Source organism: Sebastes fasciatus, chromosome 15 (genome assembly GCF_043250625.1).
Source record: "Sebastes fasciatus isolate fSebFas1 chromosome 15, fSebFas1.pri, whole genome shotgun sequence".
Taxonomy (NCBI): Eukaryota; Metazoa; Chordata; class Actinopteri; order Perciformes; family Sebastidae; genus Sebastes; species Sebastes fasciatus.
The window spans coordinates 20753833-20781605 of record NC_133809.1 but is presented as its reverse complement, the minus strand read 5'-3'; the positions used below and the strand labels follow the sequence as shown (position 1 = coordinate 20781605).

General features: G+C 44.7%; 1 protein-coding gene across 6 annotated transcripts in view; it reads left to right on the top strand.

Moving 5' to 3' along the window:
* Positions 1–27773, top strand: part of LOC141752062 (AT-rich interactive domain-containing protein 1B-like) — a 235278-nt gene that overhangs the window by 29838 nt on the left and 177667 nt on the right. For 3 of the 6 annotated variants that reach the window (XM_074609860.1, XM_074609859.1, XM_074609858.1), the window contains exon 1: positions 4470–6641. The exons of 2 other annotated variants lie outside the window; for them this stretch is intronic. In XM_074609860.1, the coding sequence (XP_074465961.1) occupies positions 5289–6641 (1353 nt within the window). In that variant the 5' untranslated portion in view covers positions 4470–5288. Of the gene's footprint in view, positions 1–4469; positions 6642–27773 lie in introns of those variants that run through there. One more of the 6 variants, XM_074609861.1, reaches the window with a different exon arrangement.

Genomic DNA, 27773 nt, shown 5'->3' with positions numbered 1-27773 from the left:
ATGCTCGGCTCTGATTGGTTGTTTTCCTCCGGTCTGTGAAATCTTGCAGATTCCAGTAGGAGCACCGGAAGACACAGAGGTGCATGATATTTTTCACCTGTCTCATGCACTACTATCAGGATATAGTGACAGTTTTATAAAAAATAACTTGTTTAAATCATATTTGCTCCATTTTTACCCACTGTAGCTTTAACTGAGCATATAAGTCCGCAAGTCTGACCTTTGACCTTTCAATTGACAGAAGGCAGGGGGCGCCAGTTGCTCTTGATGCATCAGTTCTCTTTCCCCAAGACCACTTATGCCAGAAAGCAGAACAAAGGAAAAACTGCTTTAAACAGACCTGAAGGCTGTAGCGGGTTTTTTCGATGTGGGAGAGCTCGCTCTGCTGACTCCTTTGTTGATGTTAGTCATCCCATCTGGGTAGAAATGTCAAGTGGCAGGGGAATAAAAAAGCTTTCTGATTTATTGCACCACTTTAAAAAAAAAAAAATCCCAGTAAAGAATGGGTAGAGGATCTGCTGATGTACTTACTGTAAACTGGATCATGCCACTGGTTTTACATTTTGCACATCGTAGGGAGTTTTTACACTAGTCTTTATGACATCAACAGGCTTCTGTATCAACTCGTGAATATGCTAAGTCCACTGTGAAATAAGCAAAGTGTTCATCTTTTGCTGCTGGTGCCACTAAATTGCTGTAACAGTTGATGCATCGCGTCAGCTTCTAACGCCAATAGGGACTTTTTTTTTCCAAGGGCAGCGATGCACCAAAGCTATACAGCATTTGAAGTGTTCGCTCGCTACAAGCAGCATGAAGTCTACCTTGCGATGCTAGCGGATTAGCTCACGTTGCCTCGCTAACATATGCAATGACTGCCGGCGAGCTCTTCCCCATTAGGTTTGCACATCAAAGGCGGCGGGAGAAGTTCTTCACAGGCAGTTAAAAGTGGGCTCAGTGTGGATCTTGTAAATACCATCTTTGAGTCTGTGCCTCTCGGGGGACACTTCACACACTCCTCCAGTCAGGAGAAGGGAGGGAGGGAGGGAGAGGAGCAGTGACAGGCATCAGAAGGGGGGAGGAGGAGGAAGGGATGGAGGTAGAAGGTGGGGGGAGGTTCCTGAGAGCCCAGTCCCCTGTCACCTCCAGGATAGGATCTGTGGATGAAGAAAATCACTCTCCTCTCCCCCGTCTGTATCTCGCTCTCATCCTCTTCCTCCTCTTCACACTTCACATGATAGCTGACAGTGAAAGTAGAGCATGGCTGTTTTCCGTTTTTCTTTTGAGTCATGTTTTTCATAACACATAAATAGAGCATGCGGCGTCCTGGGAATTCTGTGATTCTGTGTTTTCGGTGTACGGGCGGACACAATAGCATCCACTCTTCTCAAGTGTTGTTGAAAACATTTTATCCATCATAGCCGTTTGTAGGGCTCTGGTGAGGCCCTCGACTCCGCAAGGAGCAGAAAGGAATAAGAGATGTATTTTGTTAGCAGCCACACACACATACACACACACACACACACACACACACACACACATACACACACACACACACACACACACACACACATACACACACACACACACACACACACACACATACACAGACACGCACATACCGTATGCTCCCAAGCCCATCGTTGCCTGGTTTTGCAGACTGATCAATGCAAATGCTGTTATTTACCCAAGCCTGAAATGAAAAGACTATGGATCAATTTGATGCACTTCCATAGGGTGTGCTCACAATGGCTGGCTGGCTTTTTGTCTCAGCTACACACACCCCACACCCCCTTCTCCTCCTCCTTAGCCATCCACCCCTCATCTTAAACAAGCCCCCCCCCTCCCTCTTCAACATCACTAATACAAAATATACTACCATGCTCTCTCTCACGTACACAAGTGCATTCTCTCTTTTTTCTTTCAAACACACCCACAGTGTGACACCAGGGCTGCATCCGTCTGAGCTGTGTGCGAGTGTATCTGAGCGTGCATGTGTGTGTTTGTGTGTGTGTGTTTTGGGCTGACCCACTTTCTGTGCTTGGCCAGGCTTGTGCTGCTGCTGCTGCTGCTGTCTGCTGTGCTGTGCTGTGCTGTTCTGTTCTATGCTGCTAGGGGGAGATCCCTGCAGACTCCCCCGGAACAGACTCCAGCTCTCCTCCTGACAGACACTCACCGTGGCATGTTATCCCCCCGCGGATTGGAGACCTCTGCCTCTCTCTCTCTCTCTCTGTGTGTGTGTGTGAGTTTCAGATACACCTTGATGCAGATGCACGAATGAATACTCATCCACATGGGCACACACACACAGCAACAGCATCCTTACCAACACACTCACACACATATGCAAAGCACATACCATCCCAGATCTGTATATTTTTAATTCCATCCACCCTCCTCCGGCTCCTCCTCCTCTCTTCCCCGTGTTTGTCTGGAGTTATTGTTTCAATCTTGCTGCATCAGGGGGCCCCTGAAGGTTATAAATTAAACATAAATGCAAATGCGCTGAGCCATTGCCCTCCTCCACCGCCCCCCTCCTCCTCCCCGCACACACACACACACACACACCCATCCTCGCCATTCAAACAGATCAGTGTGTCTGCGAATTAATAGGAGAACAGTGGGCTTTTTTTAATGAGCGAGGGAGGAAAATTAGAGTTGCAAAGCCAAAGCGCGCACACCCAGAGCTGCAGCCGAGGCAACGGCTTGAAAAGCCCGGCGCCATCATAGAATATGCTAATGCTCCAGGTCCCCTCACTGTCAGCCTTAGTGTTGCTCTAGATGAGATCAGAGCCGAGGCTTTGATCTGGGACACTGATGGGAGCCAGAATCGTCATGTGCACCAAGTACAGAGAGCGTGAAAGGGTGTGGATGTGTGGACGAGGCTCGTTCTAATCAGAAAAGGTGCACATAAGCAATCACCAACACGAAGAGATTCTTGATCATTTGAGGCGATGTCGTTTTGTCTACACGTACACAACAGCAGTTGTTTTCTTTCACCTACACATTTCTCTCACTCTCGCATACACAGAGGGTGTAAACGTGATGCCTTCTCAGGGTGTCCTATAGATAAATAGCCATCTGGTCTTGTTGATGCTATAGGCTGGGCCTGAGTATACTGAATGGTGAACACCATGGAGGCTTTGTAGTTGGACCATAACAACATTATAGCTGTTATTCTCCGCCATATGGGCTCATAAAGGCAAACGGCTGGGAGAGGTTTCTAGGGATGTCACTCACTTTTATTCTCCTATGAGTGAGCCTCTATTTAGAAAAATTAGATTGCTGTAATATGATTTTTTTCTTCATGAAGTTAAATATTTTTGCATAAGGCTGCCCTACCCTCTCGATCATTTCTGAAACACAAGCCTTGTATTTTTTAATACATTTATTAATTTTTTTAAGCTCTAACTTGTACCAACACTGTATCTCCAGCAGGGGTCTTCCCATTGTCATGAACATGGCTTCATAGTGAATTATCTTACACCATACACAGTATATATAAGACAGAGTGAATTGTGCCTCCTTGTTTCACCAATATGTGACCTGAAGCAACAATTAGGTGTTAGAAAAATATCATCACTACACTAGTCATCGCCATTACTATGGTCATCATTACCTCCACCGCTGGCGTCTCCGTTGTCATCATCACATTTGTTCCCACCGCCGCCACCAGTCATCTTCATTATCACGGCCATCCTCAGCACAACTCTCATCCCCAAAAAATCCTTCTCTTCCCACCCCTCCCCTCTCCTCCAACCCCTCCGCACCCTCCACCCCGCTTTCATCCACAGCTCCCTCTGTTGATCAAATGCATCTGATCTCATCAAAGCAGACCCTCTGCTCATTCAAGTCCCAACAGACACCCCAGCTTCTTTTACTAAGCACTATTTTACATTCATGTTTGAATACCACTGATGGGATAGCATATCTTGTATAGACTTTGGTTTTTGTGTGGTCCTACACTGCAGCCTGGGGTTGATTTTTTTTTTTTTATTTCATTATCATTTCAGACAGGCTCCCCTATCTGACAAAGTAAAGCCAATGAAGGAAATTAAAGAAAGTAGCCTTTTATTCAAATAAGACCTTAATGAAGAATGGCTTTAATATTCATAATATTCATATTACATTCCTATGGAGAGTGACTTTAAAGTGACCTAATCGCACTGAGTTTTTATCTGCTATCACACCGAATAGTCCTGTAGAATATTATATAGTTTATAGTTTGTGATATTTCCCCTCTTATTACACAATTTGCTATGGTTCTTTTGTTGAAAGGGAACATTCACTCCTTTTCCAGGCTGAAAAAGAAGTGATCGTAGAGGATGAACTCTGTGGTACAGATATTACAACATTATAGCAGCTATAAAGTGTGATTACATTCTTATTCCGATGGTAACATTATTGCGCACAGCTTGTGGTTGCGTGTCCGACTCCTGTCAGAGCTGCAGAGAACTGGCTTGAGCCGAGGGACAGAGAGAGAGGATGGGAAGAGGGAAAATCAGATCTGGATAACTGCGCAGAAACTCACTCGGGCAAACTTAACATCTGCTGGTGGGTTTATTTGGAAGGATCCATGTGGACAAAGAGGAACAATGCCTCGTGCGTAAATTGGAAATCTGTCACGGCTATTGTTTGTTTAAAAGTAATATGCACTTTAAACCCAAAGGGGAAGGATTGCACTCCTTGTTGACAGTCTGACGCGCAATTTGTGTCAAAGAAATCTGGATTTTTATGGTGACATTAAGGAAATGTAGTAATTGTAAAATGTAAATACTGCCAACATCAATGTAAATATGTCTTTTATTAACGTAAAATGAGTCTTCAAAGCGTAAAAAACACATCAAAATGCAGAGCGCGTAATGGCTCGCTACTCCAGTCCGGATTTTCCATGCGAGGCTTGCCGGAGCCCTGGAGGTGGATAAGCTGGTAAGAGCCCGCTCTCTCTCATGCCATGCTGGGCCACAAGGGCTCCGGGAGACGCTGCTACATATTACCGAGAACCGGGATGGAGGAGAAGAGGCGGAGGGGGGAAGGAGAAAAAAAAAGTTTCGTTTAAAGCCTTGGCAGAGAGAAACTTTCAACATGATGAAGCCTCACTGACGCACCAACAACAGCAACACCAGCGCTATAGAACAAAGCTTGCTTTTTTCCACTGAATCTATTTTTTCTCCTCCCAGCTTGTTTTTTCTTCCCTCTCTTGTGTTATTTCTCTGTGCGTGTGCTCACACGGCTGGTCGGAGCTCGCTGTCACTGCGCGCTGTAGAGGAGGAGGAGATGTTGGAGTGACCATGGCTGCGCAAGTTGCATCGGCTCCGACCAGAACTAATAACAAGAATAAGAAATTATCCAGCGGTTTGGGTTCAGTGGAGCTCAATTCGGGGAAATCGGCTGGAGGAGGTGTTGGAGGAGGAGGAGGCACCGTACAGCAGCGGACTGGACCGATGCTGGGCGCCGGAGATGGGACTCTGAATAATGTAGACCATCACAACCACCGCCGGAGCGAGCTCAACAACATGGTTCATTCAACTTCCACGACTCACAGCAACGTGTCGTCGGACGGCGGCCACCACGACAAGGATGGGAATAACCTCACGTCCGCCGCGCCGGCTTCTTCGAATACTAACTCAACCACTTCCTCGATGGAAACGGGTTTGATCGCGAACCACAAGCTGAAATGTGGAGATCCCCCTCAGTCTCAACAACCACCACCACCGCCGCAGCAGCAGCAGCCGCAATTCGGCCAATTTGCGCCACATCAGCAGCAGCAGCGACAGATCCAAAGTAACAACAGTAACAACGGCCAGGGGCCCCGTGGGGACCGGGGGATGGATCACCAACACCACGGTGGAAAGGAGAACCTGTTGGGGGGCCAGGTGGAGCCACAGCAGCAGCAGCACATGCCAGGTAAAGGTGAGGTGGAGCTCACCTGTAAAGAGAGGATGATGGGTGCCAGGTATGAACACTCTAACTTGGGGCCAACTAGTAACAACTCTGAGTTCAACAACAACAACTATTACACTCCGAGGCCTTGTTATGAGCAACATGGCGGACAGCAGCAAGGCAGTGGGATGGGGATAACGCACACCTCGGCACATAATAGCAGCATGGAGAACTCCCACGAAGCAGGGTACCACCACAACAGCAGCCAGTACAATCAGTATTCTGGGTACCGGGCGGGGTATGGTGGTGGTGGAGGGGCCTACGGGATGATGGGGGGCCCCTCTGGGTGCAGGCAACCTGGGAACATGATGATGGGCAGCAACTCCTCATCAGCAAGCCACGGTAAAGCTCCCCTAGGAGCTGCTGCTTCTGGAGGCTTTCAGAGGTTCCCAGGACCGAGTCAGCAGCAGCAGCAGCAGCAGCATCCCTCAGGGGCCACCCCGACACTCAACCAGCTGCTGACGTCCCCCAGCCCCATGATGCGGGGCTACGGAGGTGCATATCAAGACTACAGCGGCTCAGCATCGGCGCAGCAGCAGCAGCAAGCCGGCATGGGCCTGGGGAAAGACGTGGGGCCCCAGTATGGAGCCACCTCGGCCCACGGTGGCTGGGGAGGAGGAGGAGGAGGGCAGCAGAGAAACCATCCTCATTCAGGAGGAGGAGGAGGAGGAGGAGGAGGGCAAGGCCTTGGCAGGACGCAGGTGAGTTTTGGGGGGAAACTTTCTCAGTCAGCCGGTGTGTTGCATCAGGGAACTTCTCTCAGCAGCGCTGGTGTGTCACTCATCATTATACCAGGTGTGTGTGTGTGTGTGTGTGTGTGTGTGTGTGTGTGTTGACCACAAATCCACTCCAAAGGACCATTATGTGTGGACAGAGAGTGTTGTTAAGTGAATTATAGGGCCTATATGAGAAAATGTACCTGGGTTAATATTTTTTACATTTATATTTATGCAGAAGAAAGACCATTTCATGTGCATATAATTCTGACTTGTGTAAAAAATATTCGACCTGCCTGCTTTCTTATGTTCAAATTTGTTATTGGTACAAAAAGTACAGTGAAGCAGTACAACTACAAAGAAATCATTGTTTTACATGTTTGAAACAGTTTTATCCTAGACCCGTATTTCCTAACCCCCCCTGCCTGCTTTCTTATGGCACAAACAAAAGGGAAAAAAAAACCTAAATAGCAAAAATATGTATTTCTACAAAATCAGCTTCATTGATTATAGGCTTTATTTAACGAGCCTATACAATAATTAATAGGCTATAAATCAGAAGCTGTGTTTCTATAGTTCATATTTTTGTTGTGTGTATACTCTCCATATTATTTTATTTTATTTTTTTTTATCCGGGAGATTAAAAAGCAACATTGTGGTGGTGTTGGGCAGATTCACCTCTCTCTCTGCCGACGTGGTGTCAGACACGTTGCGAAACCGCCCTGTTTAGAGGACGCGTTGTGTTCGAGGCGCTCGTCGAACAAAAGTAAAAATATTCCTATAAATTGCACATTAATGATCATTATAAACGCTGAAACGCTCTGTAATATTTCTCATCTCTTCGTGTTTAAACTGATCTGGAAAATGTCACGGACACCGCGGCCGTCTCCTCTCCTCTCGTCTCCTCTCCTCTCCGTGCGCTCCGTGTCGAGCCGGAGCGCTTCTGCGCGCCTCGTTTATTCCCATGCAGCAGCTCTAGATTTGAATAGTGGAGGTAAACTGGCTAAAAAGCTCTCCGTACTCCCAGCCTCACAGTTGACACCCAGTCTGCCATCTGATTGGTTCCCTGTGGCCCCGCTGGGCAGACTGCACTCAGAAAAAAAAAAAAAAAAAGGAGGATTCTTTCTCTTAGGGATCCTTGGCCATGGCTCTGTAGTGATGCTGCATTCACGTCTTATGGGAATACTCCAGACTTGGAGGCCGTCCAACGCAATAATTGAAGTTTTATGAAGGTTTTAGGCTGCTCCAGATAATTATTGTCATAATTTTTCCCATAAAGAAAAGACTGTACAAAAACACTGCAATGTCAGCTCAAAAAGTAAATAGTGTCTTCATGTGGAGTTATAATCTTGAATTAAATCTTGTTGAGGATTGTCCAGCTTTGTTTGTTCTATATTAGATATAAATATAATTCAAGCTGGATTTTTTATAAATTGCATACACATGTATCTTATACATGTGATGTTCATATATAATATAATAGTTGCAAATATCAAAATATGTATTTGAAATATAAGTTAAAAACCTCACTTTTTTCTGGAAACACTCTTATTCACAACCACAGTTTTACACAACAACCCCCACAAACTGAGTTCTGTTGGCCACGGCTGCAGCTGGGGGTTGAATGCCTTGCTCGAGGGCACCTCAGTGGTAACAGCTGAGGGAGGGAAGAATGTGTTACTAATTATTTAAGTATTCCTCCCTCTGTTCCTTTGGGGGGAACATACTCAAGGATCCCTGGGTGTCCCCCAACCCTGTGCTGAAACACTGATGTGTCACTATAGCGTGCAGACCTATACAGCCAGGGGAGGGAGTCGCATGCCAGTTCACAACTAACTCTGCCCTCAAACAACACCGCGTTTCTCCAGAAGAACCATTTATTCTGCGGTTGTTTTTGATGCACTAAATTATTCGTAGTGCCGGATGGCACATCTGGACGACTGGAGGGCAAGGTGGTTGAGCATAGCTTATACTGTCTGCCTCTCGCAAAACAAAGGCAGTTCATTAGCCTACATTGTTTCAATCAAAGGCAATTTGCGTTGGATGCTGGGGAAATTAAGTGAATGTTTTAGCGTGGGAGGGTTTGCTGCGGTATTGATTGTATGAAATTAGGCACTGATAAAATGGTCACTAGAAACCTACAGTAATCTCACTCCTTACTACAGTAATTGTTACTCATTATTTATATATATATATGACACCTCAGTCAGCATAAAGTTATAAGAGCCATATTCTATACTATTCATATTCATTTTTTTGTGCAAATCCAACAAATCAGCTCCCTAAAAAGAAATCTTATATTTAACATTATATACTGCAAATTTTTTTTTTTTTTTTTTTTTTTTTTTTTTTTTTTACCTTCAGTTTTCCACTTCAGGAGTGAGTGCATGTGCGACTGTGTTTTTTTCTCGACTCTACCAACATTTCAGCGGCAGTATATTCACGCTACAAAAGGCCCATGTTTAATTCATATTTGGAGCGGCAGCACCGCTCTCCTGTGCACTGACAGGCTGTGTGAGAAAGGCGAGCGGTGTAGTGCATAATACTGCCTCCAAATTGGCCCCGTGATATGACTGCGCTTCACTTCAGAGTGCGTTTGGTCGGAGCACGCCTCTGTCACCTGTTGGCAGTTTCCCCTCTTTCAAATTCAATTTCCCTCCCCACTGCCTCTCTTCAGGAGCAAGCTGTGAGCGAAACGAGTGCACCTCATTTACACCGCTGTCTCCCCCCCCATCCCACCCCCACACACACACTCACTTGTCTGGCCACTCACCAAAATGAAGACAGAGCCCTACCACTGTGTGTTGTGTGTGTGTGCACACACACATCAGAGATACGTGAGATATGTTATTTAGAGGTGTGTTGAACTTGCTCTCATCAACATGATATTGTCCTAGTTTTTTGAATGGCCCATTTGATTGAGGACCAACAGAACGATATTCAGTGTTCAGTTTGTGACCTTCCGCCTGAATGTTTGTCAGCTGCTTTAAGTCCAAGCCGTTCCTGCTCAGTGTGTGTTTTTCTTTGCTTATGTGCAGCGTGTACCTATAGCAGTAATATAACAGCATATGTGCAATCGCCTTAGGCTGATATCATAAATGAAACGGCATATTCTGTCTCAGCCGTTATGTGTAACAAGGACGTGTCTGTTATCCACTAATCAGAACATACACAACACACACAGAACAATAAAAGTAATTAGTTGATAATAATGAGGGCCTAGCAAGTTGGAAATAGTGTTGTTGCTTAGATAATTGCGGCAGCGGCTCATTTAAAATCTGACCTAATAAAACAAAAATGAATGGATATCTACAGTTTCCACTAATTTATCACTATTATGCTCAGTGTTTTGCCTTTGTTTTGTTTTTTTGTAGAAATGAAATCAAAGCTCAGTAGCTCTACATATCAAAGGACTAGACCCAATCCCATCCTTGGTAATGTGCTTACCTTGAAATGATTCCTGCTCGCAGTGCTCTCCAGTGCATACTGTTTACATTTCTCTCTTATGAATTATTAGTGTGATACGAACAAAGACTTTATAATAGGAGCAATGCATCAATGTCACATTGTATTATGCGGCTATCTCAGGGAGCCTTGTGCATAGTGATGGGCCGGACTGTGGCTGCTGGAATTTAATTTATGGTACATGTTCTGCATCGGACCGACAGCCCATGGGGGTCCGGTCAGGAAGTGGACACGCAGGTGTGTGTGTGTGTGTGTGTTTGGATACTTCTTTTTTATTCTGGGGGGTGAGTTAAGATTTTCTGTGTGTCCTTGACTGTGTGTCTGTACTCTCTGTCTCTATGTGCAGAAGAAGGCTAAAGCCCCTTTCGTCAGCACTAAGCAGTCCAACTTCAACCGCGCCCCCCTCACAACGTCTCTCTCTCGCCCTCTGATCCCTCCCGTCAGTCGTTTGTTTATGTTGGTTTGTTTACATCTCTGTCTTGGCTAGCCAGCGCAGTGCTGATTAGCAACACTAGAGTGAAATTTTAATTTGCTCTGTTGCGTCCGATAAGAGCTCCGCGCAGCGTTTTTCATCTTCCTTGGATGAAACACAGAGCCTGCTTAGGTAATTGGCAGGCTGGGGTTATCCCCGGTCTGCATGCGGTTTCCACAAAACGCCAATTAATTCAGATTTTTAGAAATAATATGAATTTTAAAAACTGTCTGCAACTGTCCAGTTGCATCACTCGACGTAAGCTCATGTATTATTAGCTGGCTTAATAAAGTAATTATAGGTTGTTTTTTTTCTGGTTGCACCACTGTGCACTCAAAACATCCCCTGGAGTTAAAGGTTGATGTGTAAACGCCCTGAAGAAAGGATTTAATTACTGCGAGCGGGCGTTGATTTGATGTCAGCTGTTTCTCAGCTCTGTCTTATCCGAACCGCCGGTGTCCGGAGGGAGCAGAAAAATCTAAACCAAAGCAGTTTTTGGAAAGAAAGTTAATTGTGTGTATGGGAGGATTTGACTTTTCCATGTGGATGAAGTAGTCCGAGGCTCTTTGGATTTGATTTGATAGTCATTTCAATTTCATTTTTCTCAACCTTGTTTAGTCTGTGTCAGCAGTTGTGGGTTCTACCAAGAAAGCTATAGGCGTCCACTGGCATTCTGGGACTTGTAGGATTTATCACAGGTCTGGTATGGGGTTAGACACAGCGCCCTTACTTCCCCTCTGTGTCTCAAATAGCTTAATGGAGCTTGTACAACTTACTTATTACTGTTACTATTACTGATTTTTAGTACTTGCTATGCAGCCTGAACAATGAAACAAAGAAAAGCTCTTGTCAGTATTATAATGATTGTGTAATCACAACTTCTTGCATTGGCACAGTTATGACCTTTTTGTGTTTTCTGTCTGTAAAAATGCTGCTTTTGTAATTACCTATCCAACCAGCTGGCATTCCTGTTGATATACATCACAGAATATCTTTTATCGAACAATAACATAATTGTGTTTGTGTAATTTCATCAGTTTCAGGTCTTTTTTGTGATATTTTATTGAATTTGTATTTGTCTTTCCAATTTCAATAGGTCAGGATTTGCATAAATCTACTCGCGTTGAGACTTTAGCTGCTGGCTTCTCTGTGTAAACAGGGAGAGTACAGTCAGGCCAGAGATGTAGAAATGTAGGCGATATTTGAAGGGAGTCACATGGAGGGCTGCTGACTTCTGAGGAATGGGCCTGGCCGAGTTCACAGAGAAAGAGAGAGAGAGAGAGAGAATCAGTATCTGAGCTCTGGCAAATGTCAGCATAGTTAAAATCCTCTCCCTCTGGATCTCACCCTGCTTCAGCCTTGTGAACGTTGCGAGGAAAAAGAAGTATTTACGAGTTGTTGGCCTCACACACACAAATATATTGGGTTTCCTCCCTTGTGTGCATGTGTGTGTGTGTGTGGCTGGCAGGGTGCCAGGTCTCATGGCAGCGGGTGTTGTGGTGGCACCCCAACCCATCCCCCCCACCGCTCCACGCTGACCTTCACATATGCTAATTAGCCACGTGGAGCTGCCGAAAGGGGACTTTTCTTTCGTTCTCTTTTTCTTTCTCTGGGCTTATTTCTCTATAAGTAAATGTATTGCAGTTAACTATATACTTACTAAACAGATGGTGCTCAATGCTGTACAGTTTGTTTTCCACTTTTGCAGCCATCTCCTTTTGTTCTTTTCTGTGTTTTCTCTCTAAATACGGTCTCTCCTCTTTTATCTGCCTCATGTCCCTGGCTCTCAGTAGCTCGCTAGGTCTCCCATGGGACCAGCAGTCAGTTCAGAGGTATTTAGACAGCCAGCGTATCCTATCGAATATTTATACACTATACTGAACAGATCTGTGGGCCACTGCTGAAACACTGTCCCGCTTACAGTAACTGCTGCTGCCTCCACTTCCCTTCTCTTTCCTCTCTCCTGGCCAACAGAAGAGGAAATGGGAAACATACGGGTCAGTCCCTCTAGAAATGAGTAATTTTGTGATTGCAGCAATTAATGCAATTTCAAAGAGCTAGCATGACATGTTTAAGATCCACCCCCAAACTCTGCATTTCCTTTCTATTTATATAATAAAACTAATGGTCTGATAGTTCAGCTGAACAAAAAGGAAAGAGAGGAGGATAATTGGCAGTTTAACGTGGGATTTTTTTTATTTATAAGAATAGAAGATTTTTTGTGGACATTATTTTTCATCGAATATTTATAGCATTAAAATGTCTTTTATATTAAGCTTTTGGTTTAGTCGGCTATCTTAATAATCTGCTTATAACAAAATGAGCATATTTCATGTGTTGATGCTCCAGGCTGTTCTCATACACCGTTCGTAGCTATACCTATAAAAATAATGCACTATAATTCGTGTATATCCCACAAAATCATATAATCCACGTAAACATGAACCAGGAAGTTTAAACAGCGACAAAAGCCGTGTAGGGAGGAGGTCGTGGTGGACGGGTGGGTCAAAATACACCGGACTTTCGCCCTGGAGACGGTACCCAGGCGTACCCTTTGTGAAACCAGAAGACAACGATTTATTTGTTCCGTAACTTCCGTACTTAAGTTACGCCACTTCCATAGTTATTTTAACCTAAACCATAATCTTTTCCTGAACCTATCCAAGTAGTTTGGGAAGTTTATTTTGAAATGTCTGTATGCATGTAACGAGCGGAAATTGACACGTGCTGCTGGCTGTTTGTAGGAAAACGCATGAAAAATGAGGAATAACTTTTCGTAAGATATCATACGAACCGTTGTATGAGGATACATTGCATGTTCACGTAGAAGCCCATGCATAATCCATATAGTGTGTGTATGTGTCTGCGTGTGTGACTTCATGTATGAACTTCCAACTGCCACCATCCTCTCCTCCTCTTACCAGCCTCTGAGAATATCATCATCATCATTATCATCACCATCACCATCATCTGTCACTTTACACATCAAAGCCTCCGCACTCGTCTCTGTTTCCAGACTGTAGACTGTGCACTCCAGTCACACGTCTTGCTGTTTGGTTTGAGTTGATCCTAATCAGCGCTGGCACAGTGGGACCATTTGCTCAGCTAAAAGAAGGAGGAAAAAAAAAGAATACAACCAAACAGCACCAGCAAGACGCTGTCTGTCGTCTGTGAAGCACAGAGAGACAAAAATAGAAAAACGATGGGACACGGACGACGCACCGAGTTTCTGTTGATGGGTTTTGTCTGTTTCTTCGGGTCGTCTCTTTTTCTCTTCCAGTTCCAATTTCTTTCTCTTTTTTTTTTTGTCCTTTTCTGTCACACACGCACACACACACTTAAACATACACTTATGTGTGTAGATCTTTTGTGTTGACTGGTCAACCATGTATTTTCCCAGCCACAACATGCTCCTTTCATCTTTTCCCTTCCTTGCCAAACCTAAGATTGTCCATTACAGCTTACTGTGTGTGTGTGTGTGTGTTTGTGTGGACAGAGCTGGTGTGTGGATGTATTGGTGATTTATAGACACCGGTCACAACAGGACACTTGCGGTCACTCCTGGCTTGATCGCTACCTAATTTAGATCAATTTTATCTCAGCAATTTAGGAAGGAACTTCACACCGCATCCTCCTCCAAACGTATATGCACAGTGGACACATGCATAGTTATTCACTGCAGATACTGTATGTGGGAGAAGAGGTTATGTTAGATATTTGGTTATAATGTGTTGCAGTGGGTGTGGAGGACAGATATTAAGTGTTGATATTACTCTCATTTTCTTTCATTACGCACGTCTATGATATGGCCAGACTTGTGTTCTGCATTCCTGCCACTCCTTTGACACAAACCGGATGAACTGGATTAGATATCGACAACACGAGTGAACTTTATTTTGAAGTTTAAATGTCTTAATTCCTTAAGATGTTAATTCCTCCAAAGGATATCAATACGGTTGGCAAGAGCAGATGTTTGCCGTTCACAGTTAATCTCCCTGTGCAGCTGTGCCTGTGTGTGTGTGTGTGTGTGTGTTTCTAAGTGCACGCACGTGTATGCGTCTCCTTACTCAATGAACATCCATAGTTACTGTTGGCTAAACATGCAAAGGTTACTGTAATGTCAGACACATGCCAGAGGGGAGTGTGGAATACCACATTAACATAATCCATAGACAACTGTCCCATTTACAAACATCGCCGTGCCGGGCTGGCCGCCACAGCACTGCAGGAGCACATGACTGCTATCGCTTCCGCTACGCCGCATGAGACTGAACGGAGGAACTGCAACACAATGGCACCCCCTCTGACGGAAAGACTTTTCCAAGGAAAATAGCCGGTTGTCAGATTTTGGCATGAGTCACTAGGACAAATTATGATGCTTGAACCTGAAGCGTTCCTCTGCTCTACCCTAGGCAGAGGCTGACAGCTTACATTGCTCTCACAGTTAGAAAATGTGAAGGTATTGTTGTCTTGTCTGACCCGCTGGCCTCTGGGTGCATGTGTCGACAGTTTGTTGTGTACTGTGAGAACTTCTAATAATTCAGTGGGAAGAGACTTCATTTGGGAACAATTTATTGGATTCAGACTTATAAAGACCCTCCTGTGGTGTTTTATTTTTCCTCATGAGAAAGTTGAGTCTTAACACATTCTCTCCAGTGTTAGTATGGGAATAGGAGAATAGCTTTCTTGGGCCTTTTATGATCAAAATATCCACAATTTTGCACTAAATATAGTTGTATTTGTTATTTTCTTAAGCACTAAAGCCAATTTTTCCAGCAGTAACTTGCCTTATTTCGAGACTCACCGCAGAAATGAATACAAAGCAACCGTTTGACTAATATTTATAGCAATTCAGTGTTAATTAGATGTTTTTTTACGGTAGTTGAGGCGGCTAACATGTTGCCCTCTCACCCGCTGGGGCTGGAGTCTGCGCTGACAGTCGGAGTGATTGTTTTGATAATTATGTGTGCTTAAGCCGGGGAAGAGGCTCTTACTGCATTTTGAAAAATATTTTTTTTAATATTTACAGCTCAGTTTGACTGTGCGCTTTCGGCGTTGTTTTGAGGGATCCATTGTTTTCACTCGCGTAACGGGTATTTTAATTAGTCTGTCTTTGGAAATTCCCTGTGTGTGTTGTGGTTTGCGTTGGACACTGCAGACTCCCACAGCTCCCAGACATTTCTCAACTTTTTTTTTTTTTTTACACATTGGATACATTCCAAAAGCAGAGTCATGTGTGGAAACTTCAGCAATTTCACATTTTCTCATCTGTATTTTGAAGCATAAACAACCTCTCCATCTCCGTCTACTGTTCCCTCTTTCCTCTTTTTTTCACAGTTGTTTCCAAGTCTGTGTCTTTCTGTCTTTTGGATGCTAGTTGTGGGTGACCTTGGCTGGTGACTACAGTGCCTACTCATTAAGTAGTAAAGATGAATGGTTCCATTATAGCAGGGGGAAAAAAACGAGCGGGGCCAATTAGTGGTAATTAACAGCGGAGAGGGCGAGGCGCTCTGGAGGGCACCCTGACCCGGACTCTGGAGGGGGCAGAGGGGAGCAGGGGGCGTGTGTGTGTGGAGGAGATTTAGGTTATATGTGCAGGAAGGTGTGTAGTAGGTAATCATAGGTGTGTGTATTGATGTAATGGAAAGGTGTATGTGTGAGGAAAGCAGTTATGTGATCAATGTATGTGAGAATGTGTGCGTGGCGGGGTAGAGTATAGATGTACATGTGAAACCAGTCTTATGGGATTGTGCTTGTGTGAATATGAGTGTCAAGGTTACAAGTGGAGTTTGTGGGTGTTTATATGATGTTTAAGATGTATGTTGTATAATTATGTAAGGCAAAGCTGTAGGTGTGTAGCCTCGCAGACATTCCTGCGTACTGACAGATGGGAAAATCACGGGGGGATTGAGTATTTGGAGGTGACGGAGGTCAACAGCCGGCAACACCTCTCTTTGACTTTTGACCCCTGATGTGATGTCACTCCCCCCTCACGTAGCCCTTTTGGGAGCTTGTTAGGCAAAGGTTTGAGAACAAAAGGCCCTGAAATGCCAAGCCAATATACCATCAGCGCTAATGAACATTTTGTGATGATTTTTGTTCTTAATTGGGGGATTTTCTTTTTGTGCTGATCTGCAGTATTTTAGCATCTCGGCATCAAGGAGAAATTCAAGGTTGTTCACCGAGAGACTCTCTTACTCTCCCTCTGTCTCTCCTTCTTTTTCTCAGCATCTGCGCTTGATTTATTCACCCCGCCTACCTCCCGTTTTTTATCAGTTCTTGGGTGAAATTGTCACAGCCGTGTAATCCTTTGGGTGCCACTAGCTGGGAGACTCCGTGCACTCGGAGAGGTGTGTGTGTGTGTGTGTGTTTTTATAATGGCATTGGCGGTGGGGTGTCTAAACAGTAGGTAGCGCCGGGTCTTGTGTCCAACATGGAAATCCTGGCAAGTCAATAAAGCGATGTTCAATATACCCGGGAACAAGGCTGTGTTGTCACTTTAACAGACATGCTAGAATTGGCAGGTAGTGAGAGAGAGCTTTTTGTAGAGGCTGGAGATTTTGTAAGGTATTTTTATAAAGTGCTGGCAAAGTGCTGCTTTCAGGGCCCCTGAAATTGCAATTCCTGGTAAATGGATGGTTTGAGGAGTATACAATGTATTAGAAGTCAATTGTGCATGGGAGGGCCTATTTTCCATATCGCTAGTCGAACGAGGGTGTGTATGTGTGTGTGTGTGTAGCTGTTGCATCTCTGCCTTAGTGGCACATACACACAAACACATTCAGACTACACATGCCCGCTCCATCTATTCCCCTGTTGCTCCGACGTCTCTCGGCTCCGTCATGTGCAGGTTTGTCCGCGTGGCGGGGTTGAAAGGGAGGGGGGTCACTGTGGGGGCCGCGACGTACATCAGAAACCATTACCCATAATGGCCTCTTTCCCCACACCCCGCATATCCATTCCCCTTCCCTCTTCTGACATTTATTTTATGACTGCTTACATATCAAATATTTAAATAAACAGAATCGGGGGCTTCGGCTGAGGTTTGCCCGGGGGTGACAGGGGGGAGTTGCGGCGGAGGGAGAAAGGGGATGGATGATGACATTCATTTCCGAAACGAGGAAAGAAAAAAAAAAAAAAAAAACAGGGTTGGGTGGAGGGGTGGTAGTGGTGAAGGGTGGGAGGAAAAGCAGCAGCAGCGGCGGCGGAGAGGAAGGGGGAGAAAAAAATGCATCGCTTGGCTCCAATCAAAGCGGGCGGAGGAGGGCGGCGTGTTTTTTCGCTTACGCCTGGCAGCAGCGGTGACAGACGTTTGTGTATGTGTGTACGGGTGCGAGTGTTTACGCGCGTGTGCACGTTGTCGCGGGGCTCATCCGTCAGCATTTCCTGGGGACGCGAGAGGACGTGGGAGAAGGCCCTTGTGGCTCGTAAAAAAGCAGCCCGCCGTACTGAAGCAATATCAATTGCGGGGCAACCGCCGAAGAGATCAGAGCACGACGCAAATTAACAAAGGGATACAAAAAACAAAAACAAGAAAAGAAACAAAGTGTAACGCAGCAATGAGAGGAGGTAGAAAAAGAAAGGACAGAGGGAGGGAGTGAAGGTGAGGATTAGGAAGATTTATCTCTTGTCTTTTTTTCCTCAGGAGAGGAAGATGGAGAGAAGGCGGGCGAAAAGTGTGAAGGGTAGAGGTAGGGGAGGGAGGGGATAAAGAAAAAAAGAAAGCTGTATAGATATATGTAGAGAGACAGAGTGGTCCTGGGGTGCAGGCGGCCAGTCTTGTGCTGGCTGGCGTCGGTGGGAGGCCCATTACTGTCAGGCTAATCTTAAAATAATTAATTGCGAAGTCGACGCTTTTTTAAAGAGTATTGTAATTGAATCCTAAATTAGGCTTGGGAAAGGGGACGCGTCCTGCTTTGCTGCAAGTCTGTTCCCATTCTCCAGTCACACACACACACACACACACACATCAGTGGGTCGTGCACGCAGGCGGGCAGGAGGGAGAAAAAAAAGACAACAGGCGAAGGAAATGCTAATGAAATGCATATTTGGGGAGAAAGGGGCCATCTATAATTTAGCTGTGCTCTTTGAATGTGAATGATGTGTGTGCAAGCGCTGTGATTTATTTTTGTTGTGCAGAGGGATAATTCTGTCAGAGTAGGCTTTTATTCTTGTAAACAAATGTGGGGAAAAGAGCAGAATAAAAGTGGAGTAATAAAGTAAACAGAATGGTATGAATACATTTAGCTACTGGCATGAATAATTTGTATAGGGGATGGAGGGGTTTGATGAAAGAGAGATGACAGATATGAGAGCTGTGATATTGCCTGATGAAATTTTGGGTTGCCGTCCGATTCTCTATTTTCTGGCACTTGTTTTCATTTTTGTGTTTTTTTTTTCAAGGATTAATACTGTGTATCTCTTCCTTTCTTACACCCGCACAAGCAGGTAGAGCATAGCCTTCACAGACACATGCACACTCCCAACATGCACCTTTATAACCCCTCGAGTCCTCCAAGGCCCTTTTGCACTAGCCTCCGCACCGAGGCTCTGTTTAAAATGAGCAGCTCAATGTGCTTTCACTTACACACACTGCTGCCCACATGGCTCCTCCTGAATGACCCCTGCAAAACTATAAGCTATAGAACTTTCTGGATCAAAGCTCCGGGAAAAGGGTCTGCCCTCCATAAACGTCGGCCCTGCTCCATAACTCTGGCAGGAGCCAGGGAAGAAAGATGGCACAGGGTGCGAGGTCAGGGAGACAGTTCTGCAAGGCAATAATGGAAACTAGGCAGTCAACAGATGCCTTTTGTAAAAGCTCAAAAGTAGAAAAACTGCAATAATAATGTGCCGGATAGTTTAGTTTAGCTTACTTCAAGGTATGTAAGTTGTTAGTAATTGCCGTGTTCCCCTAGGTTGACTACTTTGAGGCAGTGGATGGGCCCCAAACACTGCTACTATGACCCACCACCACACCAAATTACATTCTCAAATTTAACACTTTAAAGTTTCTTTAAAGTTTAATTTATCAGTTACTTTTCCAAATATTTATGAGATACTTTTTCGAAATCCACATGAACCACTGTTCACATCGGCATAAATTAGATCCACAAGTACGTCACTTTTAAAGCTGGTTTGCCTGTTTACTCCCGGTATTTCCTTCTTCCAAAGCAGTGATGCCAGCAGCAAATGCCAGGAGTTGAGTATTCATTAAAACAAAATTATGACTGCTGTGTTAACTGCATGCCAAATTAATCAGAGCACACAAGGCCAAATTGCCTCCTAAGTTACCATATGACCAGTTGCTGACAAGCCATGTAGAATTCATAAGGGAATTTTTTAGGTCCGGCACAGTGCTCATGCAAACTTCACGGAGAACAATGAAGGCGAAACAGCCCATCAACGATCTGTGTTAACCGAATATTTGCTGGTCTTGCTCAGCTAAAAGCACAAAAACACAGACTTCGTCAGCACGGTAGCGTGTTATTCACTACCGAGACCGTTTGTAACCGGTACTGACAACTTTATTTTCACTTCACATGTCTCTCCTCTGCTCCGCTCTGTGTGTGTGGAGAGGCTAAGCCCTGCACTCGGTGAAACGGGAAAACAGATGGTGATGATCGTGTTGAAATTTTAGCAGCGGCGCTCATAATTCTGAATATAGGAGAAACACAGAATTGTACATTGAGATTATTTTTTAAGGGACATTTGCTTCATTTTACAATATATGTGTGTATATAATAAGGGCTGTCAAAATGAACGCGATAATAACGCATTAATTCAAATTCGTTTTAACGCCACTTATTTCTTTAACGTAACTTGCGATTATTAATTAACCTCTTAAAAAATCTGCTGTTGGGCCCGGACGCTATTTGATGTTTCGGAGGTTGTAGCGGGCTCAGTTAAAGCTAGAGTGAAGATACTGGTATCCTATGTAACTAGAAAACCTAAGGAATCCATTGGTACCAAACGTACCAAGCATGTCTTACTAGCTTGTCAAGAAGGCGGCTAAATAACGCTCCAAACTTGTGTTAAATTTTGGCGAGGAAAAACTGGCAAGGCCATTTTCAAAGGGGTCCCTTGAGCACTGACCTCAAGATATGTGAATGAAAATGGGTTCTATGGGTACCCACGAGTCTCCCCTTTACAGACATGCCCACTTTATGATAATCACGTGCAGTTTGGGGCAAGTCATATTCAAGTCAGCACACTGACACACTGACAGCTGTTGTTGCCTGTTGGGCTGCAGTTTGCCATGTTAAAATTAGATTTTTTTTAATGCTAAATACAGTACCTGTGAGGGTTTCTGAACAATATTTGTTATTGTTTTGTGTTGTTATTATTTTTGTGTTGTTTTTAATTGATTTCCAATAGTAAATATATACATACATTTGCATAAAGCAGCATATTTACCCACTCCAATGTTGATAAGAGTATTTAATACTTGACAAATCTCCCTTTAAGGTACATTTTGAACACATAAAAAATGTGTGATTAATTTGCGATTAATCACGTCTTACTAAGGACAATCATGCGATTAATCGTGATTAAATATTCTAATCGATTGACAGCCCTAGTATATAACTATGATAATGGCTTCGGATCTCCAAAGTATTTACTCAGTGTTGACACACAGAGGTTCCTGGATTAAGTATTTGAGTAACACTCAGACATAAATTGCTTATGTATTTCCTGTTGTGCTACACTGTGCCTCAATCTCACCTCCAACAACACACAAGAACCAGTCAAACCGCTGCGCCAACATGTTGGCCCTCGTTGTTGTTCACCCCAATGCACCGGGCTGTGCACTTCACTCTCAGCTTTATTGTCATCTGTATTAAAATCCTTGTCAGAAAATGAAATACAATGAATTTCTTCAGCTCTGGCACAAGAATCTGGCGGCATCTGTATGAAAAATCAAACGTTCCTCATGCCGTTTTCCAAATGTTTGAAACCTATTCAACTCCTATTTGGCCCAGATCTGACAGCTATAAACTTGGCTTCGAACATCCCATTTTCTCCTGGCTGACTGGGATGAATAACAGCAGAGCGGACAATATTGTGGTCTAGCTGAGCACGGCTGACTCTTCTGTCTCTGTGATCCCTCTATCAATAAGGAACACAGGCCTGTCAGAAGGCCTGCCAACTGTCTGGCTGTCCACGCAGCCTGCTCTCTACGCAACATCTGGACACAGATGGTACGCACTGATCACACACTCACACACACACACACACACAAAATACTTATACACATGTTTTACTGATACTGGCAGACATTCACCGACATGCTGTGCATTTACAGTTGGTTAATATACTGATGTGTGTGTGCATCCACACATCCACCCACATGAAACATCATAAACATATTGTTTTCAGAATCAGTTTCACTTGCACTCGTAGTGTTTAGAAACATAAATATGCGCCTGGTTTACATGAAAATCGCCATGTAGGTGGTTGTGAATACATACAATAAATACACGCACACCTTCTTTCACAGTATCGAACACATGGTGAAACGTGTGTGTTGCAGCCAAAGGATCTGTGGCCTCTCCAGGGAAATATGTGCATCCCTTTAATGCGTCTGGCCTTTTAATAAAAAACCTGAACATAAAAGGTCGGTCAAAGTTCAGTGTGTAAAACAACTCACGTTCAGGCTACTTGTTCTGGCCATAGGTGGGCTTGCTCTGATTTAGATACAGTGTGTGGTAACACGGTTACTAAATGTTGAATTTAATAACAGATTTAGTTTAATTTTCTTGTCTCATATAGTGAAAACATATGAGGCTGATGAAAATGATGGATACTACACAGGAGATGACCATAGTCACAATCATTTTCAGCGTGATCATGTCCAAATCTAATTAATAGCAAATATCACTCAATTTTCTCAGTCATATGTTATTCATATGGTCTGGCACATTCAGTCCACAGTAAACATAGCTGCCCCGGGGCATAGCAATAATGGGAGTGAATGGTGGAGTTAAGTGCGAGTCAGAGGTGTGTATGTGCAGTCAGGCCGTGCATCAGGGCTCCCACAGGCTCCCATTGATCGACCCGGCTCCCCCCCACCTCTTGTTCCCAGCCAGCTTTGGTGATTGATTCCCAGTCAGGGCCCTGGAGATGGGAGGCCTGGCCTGGGCTCACAGAGCCCGGGGCCTCCCACAGGGTGACCTGGAGGGGCTGCGGGGGAGGCGGGGGGGGGAGGAAGCCTATTTCCAGGGTCCCTAACCCAGGTCGAGGAGCCCATTCCTGGGGAAGCCTTCGCAGCGGGGTGGAAGAGTGGAGGCTCACATTCATTACGCGAGGAAATTAAGGCCACGTCTGCTGCTGCTGTGAGCGCTATATTGAGGTGGGGTGGCGGTGGAGTGTGTGTTTGAGTGTATGTATGCAAGAGGTGAAGAGATATTGGTGCGTAGGGGTTTGGGGGGGGGAGCAAACACTACCTTAACATGCTATTACACAATCTGTCATAGCCACACACACACACACTGTTCTATTAGCACTGGAAACTGGAATACATTTTCTGGTTCCACTTACAATGTTCAAGCCTCTAACCCGCTGTGTTCCCATTCACACTGAACATCCCCGCCGCCGCGCGTCAACAAGCCCCTCTCCATGTCACTTTACGACGGCAAAGTGACATAAAGCAAAGCGGAGGGGGAAAGAAATGATATGAAAATCAATTTTTTTCTAATTAACTTTGTAAATTTCCCGCTGAGCTATCAGACGTGGGGGCCTGGTGCGTCGTGCCGAGTCCGATAATGAAATCAATTTGGTTCAAATTGTTTCAGGTGACTTTTAATGAGTATCTAATATCCGCCTGAGGAAGGAAGGTCAGGATATCTGTTTGTTATTTGTGTTTTTGTTTTTTAAGTGATGGATCACCCGCAGGAGAAACATGGATGGTTTCACCCTGGAGGACTGGGCAGTGCTCCAAAACAAGCAGCCTGAATGTAAATCCTTGTTTTTTGGTGGGGAACCTCTTTAACTGCACCACGGGTATGACCTAGTTTGACAACTTGCTTTTAATAGATCCGGTATTTTTACAATTTATTAATTCCTTGATGAAAGACATATTTTTTTATTGGAATACTACACCTGTTTCAGGACGAGCGCCAAACAAAATCAAGGTGGAAGAGAGCTTAATAACGGGGACGGGGGCTTATTGTGGTCTTGCTTTAGATGGAGCTTTCGCATTCATAATTTACTCCGCTCCCTCTCCCTCTATGGCCAGCCTCCCAGCCTGAGGAGCTCGTTAAGCTTTGCCTTACAGGGAAGACTAATGGATGGCAGAGAAAGCCCCCTCAGGACCCTTTAGCATCGTTTCTGTTGGTCTGCTCGCTTAGTATTCACTTATGTATTTTCACCCTACTCTGAGCACAATATCATGAATAACCATTGCTAATTCATAAACACACTTGGCGATACGGGACCTCGTTCATAATTATCCATGCTGTAGAAAACGCAGTTCCTCTCCAATACCATTCCATTAGCAAAGGTGGTGATTTCCTTGAATAAGGGGGGAAATCTAGCCTGCATATTTAATACCAGCATTTCGGCTCGGCTCCGGGAGACGTGGGAAGCAAAAGGGCAGCACATTTACTCAAATGGCCTGTTCTCTCTCTTTGGGGCAGATGGAGTTATTGTTATTTTCCTCCCTCCTGCCCCTTTTTTTCTCTTTTTCATTTGGTTGTGTAACAGCATCTCTCCATGGGGTTCTGCGGGCTGGGGGAAGTTAGAGAGGAGCGCATTCCTCTCGTTCCACCGCGGCCCTCAGATGAAATGGGGTTTTTCAGCGGCCCTCCGCTGTCCCAGGGTCGCGACAGGCAGGAAACACACAGGACTGAGAGACAAGAAAGGGCTGGGAAATGTAGCGAGGCTCTCCCTCCTCCACATCAGAAACCGATTCTATGAAAATAGGCAAGCAGCGCTGCAAGAGGTGCCTTCCCTGTTTCCTGAAAGCATTTAATTTGCATTGGTTTCAAAGCAATAGTTGTACCGCCACGCCGTCTTACCTAGAGGCTTTTCAATGGATTTTCTACCCAGCGAGAAACTTTTTCAAGGGGAAACACTGCTGATTTGGAGCAAAGTTTGTCAGATGATTTAAAAACACATGCTCAGCACATGAAAAAAATGTGTTAGAAGAGAAAAGAATGAGGAATTCTGATCTCTGACCAGACTTGAAAAACACTACAAAATGTCCCCTAGAAAAAAAGCTTTTTTGCTCTAACCAGAACCTGTGCATGTTTATCTTTTTTATCCATGAGTCTACTCCTTATTATACAGTGGAAATCTGAATGAATTCAATTTTGGAAAACTGCATCCTGGCAGGAGATTTGACTAGCAAATTTGTGCTCTGTGTTCTTCCACACGTGTTTCCTCTACTGTTTGCAGACGATTGCATTTTATTTGTTTTCTTTCTCTAATGGCGTGTCGCAGGCATGTCAGCCGCATCTCGTTTTTGTCATTGAGGGTTTTTTTTTTTCTGTCTCTGCCGCTTCTTTAGCTCTCAGTCTTGGCGAAGGAAAAGGGCTCCGACGACCCTGCGACCCCAATCTCACTTGAGACAGATGAAGCAGCCTCTCCTGCTCCCTCCTCCCTCCCCACCTCTCCTCCATCCCCCCCCTCCTCCCCTCACTTAATGACGTCTTTGTGCCGGCCGTGACGAACCGAACGCTCGGGAACTTTTTCCTCACGCACACGGGAGGGGGGGGGGTTTGGAATGGGTGGGTGTGTTTCCGAGCGCCCTGATGTGTGTGCGTGGTGTAAATATTGGTGTCAAACGCAGAGGGCACACCGATCAACAGCTCCGAGGACGACGCAGGAGAGAGAGCAATTATGTGCATTGCGCCAAACACAAAAGCACGCCGGTCGGCCGCATAACAACAGCCTCTTATCTGGCTTCTCTCTGTCTGTCTGCCTTTTCTTTCTCAACTCGCATCATCATCGCCAAACATACAGTGTATATGTTTCGGCTGTCACTCCCTGCACCTCTCTCTCTCTCCTCAGATAATTTCATGCCTCTCTTTGCTAGCCAGCCTTCATGCCTAGCTGCCTGTGCCATCCAGGCATATTGGGCTGAGGAAAGGCAATTTGGCTCTGCCCAGCTCCCCGCGGACCGGCACTACTCTTCACTCTGTCATTCATTACGAGACTTTCTACTAACAAGGCGTGCGTGCTGAGATGCGGGATGAGATTGTGTTTCAAGACATAATTCACTGAATTTGGTCTTCTTAGCGATGCGGCAGTCACATGGGAACGCCACCATGCACACAGCCCCAGCTTCACCACACACTTACACAATAAGCCCTTCTGTTTTTAGGATGGGGATGGGAAAGATCTGTCAGGGCTAAGTGGTGTGTGTTGTTGTCAGCATTTAGTTAACTTGCTTGAATCCCAGGCAGTGAAATGAAATGATGGCCCGATACTAAAGAGTGATCTATTCCTCACGGAGGCCGGGCAGGGAGGAGTTAACAGCGCGCTGCTCCTCTCCTCTCCGCTTGATGACATCAGTATTGTCTCTGCATCCATGAAATTAATTTTTCTAATCTTAGTCAGCAGGAGCGGGGGAATTTGCACACATTAATATGGAACTCGATCTGTACTCGCCCACTGCTGCAGTCTCTCTTCTCCTCTCCCTCTCTCCCCCTCTCCCGTCTTTTCTCTTTCCACCCTTTCTATGTTTCTTCTGTTTGAAACAGTAGGCCCCAAATGCACAGGATCTCAAGCCTGGAACGCAGAGAGCTTTGTTTAGGAGGCCGAGGCATCGCCGGGGCCCCGTAGTGTAATAGGAATCGGAGAGTGCTCTGCTGCGTGGTATAAATAAAACACATAAAAGACAAGGCTGATTGTCCCAGCAGACCGACCAGCTCTGGCTGCAGCATGTTGATTCTCCAGAGGCAGACGCGGCACAGAAGATAAAGAGGATCCGTTGACAATAATTATCCTTATTTGTTTCTCCTCGCAAACACACACCGGCTAAAATGGTTTCATTACGCAGGTATAAAAGCCGGCATTCAGCATTAGTCCTTCCAAGAAAGGGAGAAGATAATCAATACCAAAAAGGCATCTTGGGGCTAATTTTCATACACAATCAGGTTTGATGAGTTTTTCCGTGGTGATATTCAGAACCATTTTCACATGGCACTAATTTGCGCCAAATAGGTTTTTATAATATGATAGTTGAAAATATGAATCCTGCTATTTTTGTACAGGACATCACACTGAAGACTCAACAGTGTAGCTACTTTGGCCTGAGATGGGGTTTTTTTTAGGAACTGTTGCCTGTCCAACAGGAAAAAGCTGTTGTTCTCGACAGTATTAAACCACCAGGTGATTTAACGGACCATAATAGTTCAGTGAACGGCTCTTTTGAGGTTCAAACAATTTCTGTAGTAGCTGCCGCTCAATAAAGCAGCTTGTAGTCCATAAAGAACATATGAAGGGACGTCTTTTATTACAGTGTTGGTTGTATGATAAGACTGTTTTGAGTCGGAGGATTTTAGCGGAAACACTACAGCCCTGTAGCAACACTGATCTCGCTGTATTGTTACTACTACTACTCTGCACTGTTTCCTCTCCGTGTGTGTGGAGAGTAAATAACTGAAATGAAGGGCTGATGCAGACAGGTGATGATTTGGTCATCTGGTGTGAAGGACAAGGGTAGCAATCGCCACAGGGACACAGAGTGTAAGTGTGTGTTTGTGTGTGTGTCAGCCCCGTTCGATTCACCACGGCCGATAAATCAGAAGATTTTTTGAAAAATAATTCCCGCATTCCAAACGAAATTGGAATAATAACCATTTACCAATATTGTTTTATGTTTGTTTGATCCCAGTGTGTGTCTCATAATCCACACATCCGAGCCTTTTGTGTCGAGCATTTTGTCTCTTTCTGATTAACAACTTAGCACATTAAAGCGAGAAGGAATAAAATAATTTTTTTTTGCAACATAAAAATGTTGTCGATTGAGCTCAGAAAAGCAATTTAACAGGTTTCACCCCACAGTAATTTCACCCATGTTCTGTTTTAATGGCTTTGTTTTGCAAAAAAAAAAAGAAGAAGAAGAAGAAAAAAAACTGAGAGTCAGAACGCTGGAGAGGAGTTCATAAATTGAATTTTAAATTTAGCAGTTGAATTACTATTGTCTCCCATGCCTCCTCCCTCCCCTCCTCCATTGA